Source organism: Centruroides vittatus, unplaced genomic scaffold, assembly GCF_030686945.1.
Source record: "Centruroides vittatus isolate TY-2023 unplaced genomic scaffold, ASM3068694v2 contig_549, whole genome shotgun sequence".
NCBI lineage: Eukaryota > Metazoa > Arthropoda > Arachnida > Scorpiones > Buthidae > Centruroides > Centruroides vittatus.
Window position 1 is genome coordinate 3,264,560 of NW_027122325.1, and position 12,904 is coordinate 3,277,463.

The 12,904-nt window shown below is 29.0% G+C and overlaps 1 protein-coding gene across 2 annotated transcripts in view; it reads right to left on the bottom strand.

Moving 5' to 3' along the window:
* LOC136978691 (rifampicin phosphotransferase-like) overlaps positions 1 to 12,904 on the bottom strand; it is a 130,808-nt gene that overhangs the window by 105,700 nt on the left and 12,204 nt on the right. For both annotated transcript variants that reach the window (XM_067274454.1, XM_067274455.1), the window contains exons 2-6: positions 6,943 to 7,127; positions 5,703 to 5,959; positions 3,589 to 3,639; positions 1,498 to 1,605; positions 1,242 to 1,357 (exon numbers count right to left, since the gene is read on the bottom strand). In XM_067274454.1, the coding sequence (XP_067130555.1) occupies positions 1,242 to 1,357; positions 1,498 to 1,605; positions 3,589 to 3,639; positions 5,703 to 5,959; positions 6,943 to 7,127 (717 nt within the window). The remainder of the gene's footprint in view (positions 1 to 1,241; positions 1,358 to 1,497; positions 1,606 to 3,588; positions 3,640 to 5,702; positions 5,960 to 6,942; positions 7,128 to 12,904) is intronic.

Below are 12,904 nucleotides of genomic sequence, written 5' to 3' on the forward strand. Positions count from 1 at the left end.
GACAGTCAATTCTGGTAGATCAAACTTCTTTGCCAATTCACAAATTTTCATTTTTGTATCAAAGTCTTTAATAATGTTATCTTTACATTCCAAAGATGAAGTTTTTCTTTTCTTGTTTGATGCAGAAGAATCAGTTCTACTTTGTTTGGATGACATAGTAGAGTCTCTCAAGTCTCCATGGATATAATAAACACAGAAACAAATAACACAAAAATAAAATGTAGCTATGCGTCGATTCTATGCGACACGTCCAAACATGTAAGCTGAACAATAGTGTGGAGGGGAGTGAGTAATCAAGAGTTGCGTGGCGCTCAAACAAAAGATGAATCGTTGAGATTTGAAAATTGCGTAACTCCGGGTTTGTGTAAGTCGGGGTAGCGTAAGTTAAGGTATTACTGTATTATATAGGCTTATGGGCAGCCATAAAAGTTATATCTTAATGTTGTCTTTATTTTTTTTGTTTGTCTTATGATCAATTTGACTTATTATGATGGGAGGCTATAACAGAACTCGGAAAGTTGAAAATTGCTTACATAATATGAAAAGATTGAAATCTATAAAAATAAATACGGCTGTATCAATGCAAGGGATGCAGATGGTTTAGCTTCGGCTTGGAAGTTCTTCATAAAAGAAAAATTAAACATACAAATTCTTAGTCCCTATCTGCCCTTTAGGGCAGATAGGGACTAAGAATTTAATGTGATGCCTTTTTTGGTGTATTTTTATACATTTAATCTTTTATGTATTTATTTTATTTTATTTTATTTTATTTTGTTTATTTTATTTCATGTTATTCTTAATGTTATTTATATTGTTATGGCTTCAAAGTATTTAGTATATTTATTTTGGTTATTGATTTACTAGTTTATTTTTCATTTTAATTTTGAATTTATAATGATCGAAGGTTCCATTTAATACAATTTTGAAATAAGTTCGATTGCCAGTTCACCTGAAGATAACCTATTCCATTAGGCTGAAAACATTTGTGATTAAATAAAGTATTCTCAGTGATATAAGGTGTTAATGTTTTATTAAGTGCTTATATAAATATCAATCCCCTCCCCTACATTTCTAGTATTTTCAATCAAAACTGCCTTGTCATATTTGAAACTATTTATTTTATTTCTGAATACTTGAGATTTAAGGTCATCATATTTAATTTAAATTTACAAAATATGACAGAAAAAGTTAATTTTACACATTTGCATAAATTTTTTTATAAGTATATTATTCATACTCACTCCTGCTTCGCCTTCTAATTCCCCACAAATACAACTCCTGTTCAGGATCATTGTCAATAATCACTGTTCCAATACTTTCTCCCCAATGATCATATGAATTTAATTGTTCAAGCACACTACATAATTTAAATAAACAAATATAACGAATAATTTATTTTAATAAATGTTCTTGATTTGATAACTCAAAAATTGTAATATAAAAAATAATTAATACAACAAATTAATTTGATTATAACAGAACAAATATTTTCATCACCTATTAAAATTTGCAAAAATCTTCCAGCCACTTTTCAAAACTGATTCTGCTAATAAATAAGAGCTGTAATTTGTCTGAAGATCAGTAACAGCACTCACAGGCATCCAACTATGATTATAAATTTATATTTAACACATAAATCAAAATAAATAATATTAATAAAATAAATTATATTTATACATTAATTTAAATATATAACTATATTAAAGAACAGTAAATAATAATCACATTTATGTATACAGCATTTTAAAGGAAACTTTTAAAAAACTGATGAATAAAACATGTTAGTCATCTATCTAACTCTGTTCAGGAGAAAATTTTTTAATTAAAATAATATGACTTCCGATCTAAACCAGAAGTTTGTATATGGTTAAATTGAGCCTCCTACCCATAAGTTTTCCATATCTGGTCTAAACTTTCATCTAACTCCATTCTCAAGAGTAAGGAAGGAAGGATATACAGACAGATGCCAGCGAAAATTTATGGAAACCTTTTATTTATTTTATTTAAAAAATAACAATAGTACACTGTCATTCAAAGCAAGACACGAGTTTAATAAATATTTTCAACTTATTTAAGCACCTTCTTCAAGTAAAAATAAAATATTGGACATTTTCAGCTATTTATGCATCTTCTCATGACAAATGCAACAGCGACATCTTCTCATGAATTGTAGAAAACACCATCATAAAGATGATTCATTCATATTATGTATGAAAAGACACTTAACATATTTTTTAGTACTTTGTGCTTTTTAATTTAATTAATGGTAAAATATAAAGTTTTGTCATAAATTATTAAATTTGATTATGAATTGAAAAAAAAAAAAGAATAGAAGTGCTACTAAATAGTTAGATTGAAAACCATTATAATATAAACATTTTGAATGTATATACTATTCATTATATCTTTCCTAGCTACAGTTCTAACTCTAAAATAAAATAATTGAGTTGGCAACTCAAACTAACTACTTTTCTTTACAACTGAAGTGTGAGCATATCATTTAAACATTATATTTAAACAATACAAACATTTAAAGTTAAAAAATAAAAATAAAAATGTTGATAAATATTAATAGCAAAAGATATTAATCCAGCTATAATAAAAGCTTAGTATATAGAATGGCAGACAAGCAAAAAAACCAACTCAAAGAACAATTGAATAAAACTCTGAATACTAGTCTGTGGCAGGATACGTCTCCCTACCATATTGCTATAATATATGAGTGCCTTATGCAGTCCTTATATTAAGAAACTGGGGCTTATACTAATGCCAAAATAGCTTACAGATGTAAGCTGGATGCATTTGACATGCTAAGGAATGAAAAGGATCGGGCAGACATCGAAAGAACACCAGGAGTGTATAAAATTCCACTCAAAGATAACAAGTTCAATAGAGACCTTGTATATATCAGATCTACAAGAGGGTCACTCAAACAATGCCTCTGTGAACACAAAACGGATATTGAAAAGAAGAAAAGCACTATCACTTAGCTATATATGCCAGTGAAAACAGAATTACACCCAAACTACAACAAGCGACCATGATCCAGCAAACCCATCATATAAACCAACTTAAAAATTTGGAAGCATTAGAGATTTTTAAATCCAACTGCCAGGGCCTTTCAATCAATTTTAAGGACAAAAAACAATTCTTGAAGGTATGGCAGGCTATGTATGATCTGGCATTATAACAGCCAATGCATGTGCACATTTTTAGAATTTACAAAAATAGAAGCATTTGAAATTAGAATGCATCAAAACTAAATGGAACACTAATCACACCAGAAAAAAGTTTTTATAGAACTCCACCTGAAGAAGGTCCTAAAGTGGACCAAAAACATTTGTGTTATGTTCCAAAATAATTGCAAAGCATTATAAGGTTAGTGCAGTGTATTTATAATATGAGTTTTGTTGGATAACTACTTATTTCATAAATGGAGAAATCTTATTCAGAGAAATACTAGACTAATTTAAATTTTAGTGGTTTTATTTTTGTATATAAATTATCATTCTATCTACAAACTAAGAAAAATTTACTAATGATTCAAGATACAAAACTCTGATTTTTAAATTCTATGTAAATACTTACACAAATGAAAATTTAACATGTTTTCCACAGTCATTTGGGTCATCAATATCTCTGTAAAAATTTTTTAAATTACATATACTATATATATTATTACTGATAATATTCTGAATTTTCAACAGTAAACCCTATTTTAAAAATAGATCATACTATGTTAATAATAAATTTAATTCATTTAGAAATATTTATATTTTATATGTTAGACAGAATTAAGAATACATTGATAAAAATTTTGCAATTTTATTTTTCATCTAAAAAATAAATCAATTTCTATAATTAGTCAGTTAACTACAGTATATCCATTTTTTATCACTGAAGACATCATGGCAACTTTGTTATATTGTGATAGAATTGAGGCAGAGCCAGAAAGAAAGAATTGATTTTTGCACCTGCTGGGCATAGATAGGCAATCCTTGCACTGACCTGGCACAGACAGGTGATCCTTGCACTTGCCAACATGGAAAGTCTCAGAACAAGTAGAACACACAAAGCAATCAGTGTCGATTGCTTTGTTCTTGTGTTTTGTTCATTTATCATGCCTATTTTCCATTAGTCATGTGCAATGCTGTTTTTTTTATTTTGTCCCCTAAATTCCATTAGGCATACTCAATCATTTCAGAGAGCATTGTAACTTTGCCCCTACTGTATCTCAAAAATGAAGTCCTGAACCGCCATTTGGATTCCTCATCACAATTAATAGAAAATGGCAAAGTTTTATCAAAATCAATCAATCAAATTTTGAGAAGAAAAGCAATTTTGTAAGCCACATAAAAGAGGCTTTGCTAATGCTCCACCACAAATATAATGTTATTAATGTACAGGGTGTTTCACATCAGGTTTTACAAGTTAATAACTCAAATAATATGCTTCTAATAAAAAAAATTGATGAGAATAAAAGTTTAATAATTCAAAGGGGTATTGAAAAGCTTCTCAGAAATATTAAACTTTTATTCTTATTACAAGCATATTATCTGAGTTATTGACTTATTATTGATTTATAATATCTTATGTGAAACACCCTGTATAAAAGCGGCATACAAATTTTTTCAAACTGTGACTCTCAATTTTGAAAACATGCTTCTTATAACCCTTCAATCTTTCCACATATTTGTCAATGTAATTTTTATTGTGTCAATATATTAAGAACTTCTTTAACAAATAACTGAAAATTACAAAATAGAAATCAGTTTTCTGGATGTGAGATAAAAAGATCAAACAAACATTGAAGGTAGAAACTTTATATTTTTCTTTTTTAATGTTTTTGATATTGCAAAAGTCTTTTTCAATATAATAAAAAGTGCATGAAATTTATGCATACACAAAATGTTTTATTGATTATCATAATTTATATTTTTAATGATTTAATAGTTAATTCTGTAAATCATTTGAAATTCTGGTGTTCTTTTTCATCTATGAAATGTTTGTTAGATGCTGATAATAGCTTAAATTTAGATTTAATGTTTCAGTTCTGTTTTAAATACATTTTGGTAGTCTTAAAGTAGTAGTTTGTTTGTTTATTTATTTAAATTAAAATTTCTCTTTCTTATTTATTTAATATATAATAGTTACTATAAAAGTTTTTTCGAAATTTCATAATTTTTTTGATATCTTATAGATATGGTACTATATCCATCAAAACACATAAAAATTAAATATGTTTTGACCAAACAATTGCCAAATTATATCATGCTCTACTACTATTATTAATTAAATGCTAAGAAGTTTGACACTAGAGGCAGGTGTGCCAAATAACTTAGCATTTAATTAATAATAGTAGTAGTAATGTAGCTCAATATAATTTGGCAATTATTTGGCTTTAATATGTAACTATTGAATTTGGATGTTTATATCCAAACCCAGTAGTTACATATTAGTAAATAGTACATAACACGAAGATATCTGAACTGTGAGATAAACTATAATATTTTTTTTTAAACATAAGTATTCCTTTTTTTAACCTATAAATGTGTGAAATTAAAGGTTTACTACATAAAAATAATAAAAAACAAAAAGTTTATTTTTAGAAAATTTATTTAACATGTAGACAACGAAAAAATAAATAAATATTAAAAATTGTTTTAAAACAGAAAATAATTATAATCACATAATAAAATAACCTGAGTAATCCATTATATGAAATTCTCCATCTTCTGAAAGGTGATAAACATTTTATTTCAAGGCCACCTCCAGAGAAATCTCTCAAATCATGTAAAACAGTATCTATATTAGGATGAATTGGTAACTCATAACATCCTTTGTTAGCAAGTTTCAAAAACAGAGAGACTTCTCCTAAACAGGAATTCTTTCTGGTAATATGAACCATAAAGCAGTCTCCATTAGAATTGCCAGAATAAAATAATACTTTATCATGTGACTAAATCGGAATAAGAAATAATATAAATTAGTAATTTAATCCAAAATGCTATACTTGACATATGAATATTATATGGACTATATAAAATAAATCAGAATTTGAGGAAAGAAATCATTATTTACAAAGAACTATTATGAAAAATATGACAGATGTAGAAAAAACAAAAACAAAAAGGGGGAAGTATACTAAGTTTTATCTTTAGCATTAACAGAACAAAAAAAATAGATTAAAAGTTATATTATTATATTATTATAAATATGATCATTAAAAACAACTATTTATAATTATGAGATGAAATTTGTTAAATTGTCACAAATAGAAAAGACATATACGGAGAAACAATCCTTATTAAATTAATTCAAAAAGATAAACAACACAAAATGCAAATAAAAGCTCAACCATGTTGAAGTTTTAACATGATTATTTATTTAACTATATTAATATCTATTAACATTAACATTTATCAATTATTACAGCCTGGAAAACTAAACCTTTAATTTTCAGCATATGATTTGAATATGAATAAATATTTTTCAACTGAATTAGTCATCATCAGGTTTCAAATATATATACTACAATTCTAGAGCATCAGTTAAAAAATTAATCAAAGTCATAAATAGCATTCATATATTCTATTCAAGTACATGTACATGTAAAAACTGTTTATATAATGTTCTAAATTTTAAAAAATTTCCTAATACCATGCTACAAATAAAATATTTCAAAAAAAACCAAATAAACTAATCATTATATACTTAAATGATAAAATTGTTTTAGTTATTTAAATTTCATTTCAAGCAAAAGAATTTCCCAAATTTTATTTCTGAATCAGTATTATCTAATTGACAGCTATTAAGAATTCAAAACATTTTTCAAAATAAATAATTACATATTTTATAATTAATCTGGCTAGAAAATTTAATTATAATGAAAACAAATTCATTGTTTATAAACAAAACAGTATATTAAAAATTATTTCTTACATATTCAGGATTGCATGAAAAATCTAAAGGTTTTTCAATGTCCCATTCAGCTTTTGAAGTCACAATTCCTAATTTTTCTATATCTGGTGAACTGTAATAGTATTCACATATGTTCTTTTCACATTTTCTTTGAAAAATCTTTGCTATTAAAACATATATCACATATTGCAGAAAATACAAGCCACCTGAAAATAAAAATATTTAAAACAAACATAGCTTAATTAACCAGATGTTTTTATATAATAAGATAATTAAACCAACAAACATAGAATGTAGAAAAATCATTATTATCAAAAGGTTAAGCATACTAATTTTTTTGCAACAATTGTGGTTCCTATGCTGATATATGTATATGGTAGAAAGATATAGAAACAGTAATCTATTTAATAGATTAAATGTTGGATTTCAATCCATTTAATAGACTGAAATCTAATTATCTATTAAATAAATTAAACTTTTAGATTGTCATTTTTGTTGTTAGATTTTAAACAATTTTCTTGTTGTCTTTAGTGCTTGTACTCTTAGGGACAGTCCATAAATTGGTCCATAAAATTATACTCTTAGGGACGGTCCATGTCTGCACGTTTCTTGAAATTTTTATTCCCCCTCCTCTTGTCCTAATTTGTACAAATGTTCGTAACTCCCCCCCTCTTCGGATGTCCAACAAAACTTGATTCCCCTTAAAACCTTTATCACTTCACAAATGATAGATACCATAAGTAGAAATAAAACATACAAGAAATTTTGAAATAAATACAATAATGCATAAAATGCATTTTATTATATTTATATTTAGTTATACATAAGCTGTATAAAATTTAATGAAATAAATGGATGTCTACTGAAGCTCAACCCCTCTCCTTCCCTTGTCTGACTTTGACTTGTCTTTAACCCCTCCCTCCCTTTCAGTGTGGGTGTCATTTATGAACAGCACCTAATAAATTTAGTCTAAAAGTAGATGGTTAGACCACAGTTTTGCATTAATAATTAGAATAAATCAACTTGAAACAGAACTCAAATCTGTAATTTCTGCTTACCTGTAAAAATGCAATTCTGTTAATAGCTATACTACTTGGATCTCTGTTCAATCATCTGTTCCAAACATACCTATAATTTAAATCCACCATCTAACCATACAGATTAACTATTGCCACAAGGCTTTGTCTTAAGTTGATTAAAATTCAAGCTTTGCTGCTATTATAATAGTAAAAAAATGTATTTTAAAATTTCCAAAATCATAGCAGAACTGAATTTAGATCAAAAATCTGATCAAAACTCACGATCTTTTATCTTTTTAATACAGTTTAATATCAAGTTTTAATGTTGAACTAAATATCATATACAAGATTAGCCAAAGTTCTACCATTCATATAAAACTATACTGTATAAGATTTTTTTGACTAGAAGTAAAGTTAATTATTTAAGAAATGGTTAATATGTCTTGTCACATTTTGGAAGAATAATTCATCAGAAAAGCCAAAAATGTGCTAGTGTGTCAATTGAACTTTCAACATGTGTCACCTAAGAGTTATTTCAAAAATAATCATAAAAATAGGGAGTTCCTTTTATTTCATCATTAAGATACCATAAAACTAGGGATTTTAACTGGTGCCAAATCTTACTTAAAAATCTAATGGCATATACTTCAATTATTTAATGATAGTATTTACATTCCATAGCAGAATGTAGGATTTTGCTTACCTTCTATGATTTTGTAATTTTTATATTATGTATAAGTGACAAAAATTTCAGAAAAAATATTTTAGCATTAAAGAGGTCTTGAAAAAATAGCATTAAAACCAATAATATATATCCTTTTATCAGAAGTAAATTTTATCAAACTTCCCTTCTTAAATTTCAATGCATAAATTTAAAAGTATCTCTAATACTGAAAATTTAATGTTTTTTTAAATATATTTATCAGTAAAAGTATATATATATTATTGCATGTTTTAACAGTACATACTAATGATAAAAGTAGTGTATTTGTAGGTTAAACCTAACAAAAAGTTTTATCTAAAGAAAAGGACTGTTAGGAATTGGTGTATTTCAGATGTACTCAGCATTATCACTTAATTTTTATAATTACTTTAATGTAATTACTATACTTTCATAGTGCTTCCCAACATATTTATAGATTCTGAGACTCCTATTTCTAAACTATTTAAAAAAGAAAACAAGGAAAAAATTTTGTCATGGAATCTGGAAGACAGCTGCTTACTTGTGTCCATAATGTCCATGATTTTAGATTATCTAACTTTAGTATTATTTCACTCATATATTTATATGACATAAAATTTGTAGAATGCCTCAAATAAAAAAATAATTTGTTAAACATAGCATATTAATAACTTTAAAAATAATAAAATTGAGAATATCTGAATGCATATTATGTGTAATATTAATGTAATAAAGATTTCGTTTATGCATTTTTTTTCTAAAAAAAAAAATAAATAAAGCAAGAATACACATAAAGTATTATCCCACAAATGAACACTGCTCTAACGAGACAAATCACGCGCTTCGTTGTTCAAACGCCCTCTTGTGAGTAAATTCTTATAAACACGAGCTGTATAAAGGGTTACTTCCAAATTTTCAAAAAGATTACCATATATACTTTTTTTTTTGTCCTTTTGGGCCTAAGAGGGCCTTTTATCCATTTCCATCGTATATTTGGTCAGACCCGGGTGGCCTCAAAAAATAATTACTGCCGGTATGTGTATATGGCTAGGGTTACCAAACGTCCTACTTTGGGAGGACATGTCCTACAATTTGACCTTCAGTCCTCCGTCTCTGTCCTTTAAACAAAAACAGCAAATGTCCTACTTTTGGAGGAATGAACGTGGGAGCTACGCTCACCCATTTGCCCTACAAGTGAAACATGGGTTAAGTCACAAATGTCTAGAGCAGCGTTCCTCAACCTGGGAGTCGCAGTAATATTAAAGGGGGTCGCGAAACAATAATGAAATCATTTTATGAGAAAAAATCATTTATTATAAACTTATAAACATTTTACTTACAATAAGTACACATGTAAAGAAAAGAAATTAATGTGATGGTTGCATTTGTTTTTCATTTAAAATTTTCTCCATACTTGGATCTACGTTAAAAACAAACAAAAGCAAATTGTTTTCGAGTGATAAAAGACGACCCAAAGGAATAATAACAGTAAGCCTTACTATTACTAATTGAATTTCGACTGTAATTATAAATGTAAATTTTTGAAATATTACATAATCACATTGCACGCACTAATTGTATACATTAAGAAAATACCGACAGTATAAAAAATGTAATACAACTATTCCTATTATTTTATGTCGCCGTGTTTATAGCGACGGGTACGAACATGCATGTATGACGTGTACATACATGAGCAATTTACAAGTTCCAACTTGATGTGTACGTGCTCTTTTTAATTTGATCTTCTATAATACTTGCTGTGAGAGCATGTTTGAACATGCATATGGATGCGTTTGAACAAGTTGTGCTGTCACTAGTATAACAGAGGCGCTGGCGATTGCACCGCTTCAGTTAAGTTTCAAATGCGAAGCGTGCGTCTGGTGCTTTTATTTTAGTGTGCGGTCAACCGTGAAACTGAATTGTTTTTTTTTTTAATTTCTAACGCGAAATGGATAAATTTGTGAAAAAACGAAGTGAGCCATCTACATCCAGTGAATCGGTTGGTAAAAAGGCAAAGGTTGTACAATGACAGTTATTTAAATTAGACGGCCGGATGGCCGAGCGGTCAAGGTGGTAGCCTACCGCTCTGGGAGACCCGGGATCGAATCCGAACGGATCGAATAATCCCCAGGAATTTTTCGGGGGTGGTTCGTTCGGATATGTCGGGCCCCGTCCCTCACCACCCGGTCGCCCCATTGTGGACCTGGCCGAACCCATAATGGGCCTACTAAAAGAGGCCCTCTTAGTGCCCACAGGGCGGAAAGAGTTTAAAAAAAAAAAAAGTTATTTAAATTATGGTTTCACCTCATTGGATGGAAAGCCACAGTGCGTTGTTTGCTCTCAAGTTCTCTCCGATGTAAGCATGAAGCCACTTGGAAACTAAACGTCCGGCTCATAAAAACAAACCCTTGGAATTTTTCAAAAGAAAATTACATACCTTAAGAAATCAACAAACTTCTATTTGTAAGTTAAGCCATACTGATAAAAGTATACTTGAAGCATCTTATCTCGTAGCATTAAGAGTAGCTAAGATGTCCAAACCCCATAGAATCGCCGAAAACATCATATTGCCTGCTGCAATTGATATGGTCAGTGTTTTAATAGGTGTGGAAGAAGCAAAAAAATTAAAAAAACATTCCGCTTTCTAACGACACAATATCAAGGTGAATCGATGACATGGCTGCCGATGTTCGCGATCAGATAATTCAGCAAGTGAGTTCGAGTGAATTTTTTAGTATTCAATTTGATGAATCAGCAGATGTAGCAAACATGTCTCAGTTCTTATGTTTTATGAGATATAAATGAGATAGGGACACATCAATCAAAGAAAATATATTGTTTTGCAAAACAGTACCGGGTCATGCAACAGGACAATGTCTTTTTGATGTTTTTTATGAAGCTACGAGAAACTATACTAACATAGGTTGGACAAAATGTATTGCAGTATGTAGTGGTGCAAAGGCGATAACAGGAAAGAACAGTGAATTAATGAAAATATTAAGAGATCGTCTTATACCTAGGGCGAAATGGACGCACTGCTTCCTTCACAGACATGTTCTTGTCACAAAAAAATATGCCGGAAAACCTCAATCAAATTCTTTGTGAAGTTGTAAAGCTGGTTAATTTTATTAAAAGCCGACCGTTACAGAACAGACTGTTTGCTAAACTATGCGATGAAATAGGCAAAAATAAAAAATCTCTTCTTTTCCATACAGAAGTTAGATGGTTATCGCGAGAGAAGTTAACCCGGGGTATTGGAATTGCGAGATAAATTAATATTTTTCCAGGATAAACAAACCCCATTATCATCGTTTTTACAGAATAATGAGTGTGTGTTGTTGTTGGCTTACTTAGCTGATGTATTTTCGCATTTAAACGACTTGAATGTGAATTTACAAGGACGTGATAAAAACATTTTATTAATGACAGACAAAGTTCATGCGTTCATTAAGAAGCTTGATATCTGGATTATTCGCCTTCAAAGGAAAAATTTGGATATGTTCCCACTCACTTCGGATTATATTGAGAAAAATTTGAATGAACAAGACACTATTATTCACTGCAGTTTGGATTGCATGAAGATGCATTTGCGTGAGCTAAAAACTCAGTTGACAGAGTATTTCCCGGAAGATAAAAATGATTTCTCGAAAAGATGGGTACTGAATCCGTTTAGTGAAAATATTGTTGCCGCTGCTAAGTTACCAGTTGAGATTCACGACCAGCTCATCGAAATGTCTGCCGACAAAACGCTACAACTGCAATTTACATCTAAAGATTTAAATACGTTTTGGCTTGCTCGTCGACATGAATATGGAAATTTAGTCACAGAACACAAAAGCATTGAAAATATTAATCCCTTTTGCCACGTCTTATCTCTGTGAAAAGGGTTTTTCGTCTATAGTTGCGCTAAAAACTAAATACAGGAATCGTCTTTTATCACTCGAAAACAATTTGCTTTTGTGTGTTTCTAACGCAAATCCACGTATGGAGAAAATTTTAAATGAAAAACAAATGCAACCATCACATTTAATTTCTTTTCTTTACATGTGTACTTATTGTAAGTAAAATATTTATAAGTTTATAATAAATGATTTTTTCTCATAAAATGATTTCATTATTTTTCGTGACCCTCTTTAATATCACCGCGACCCCCCGGTTGAGAAACTCTGCTTTACTGTATACAATTTAAAGAATTTTTAAAATGCGTGACTTTAGGCACTTGTTTTAAACCCTTACGTAAGATAACATTCGTAGTTATATAAATCAAGTACTATAATAT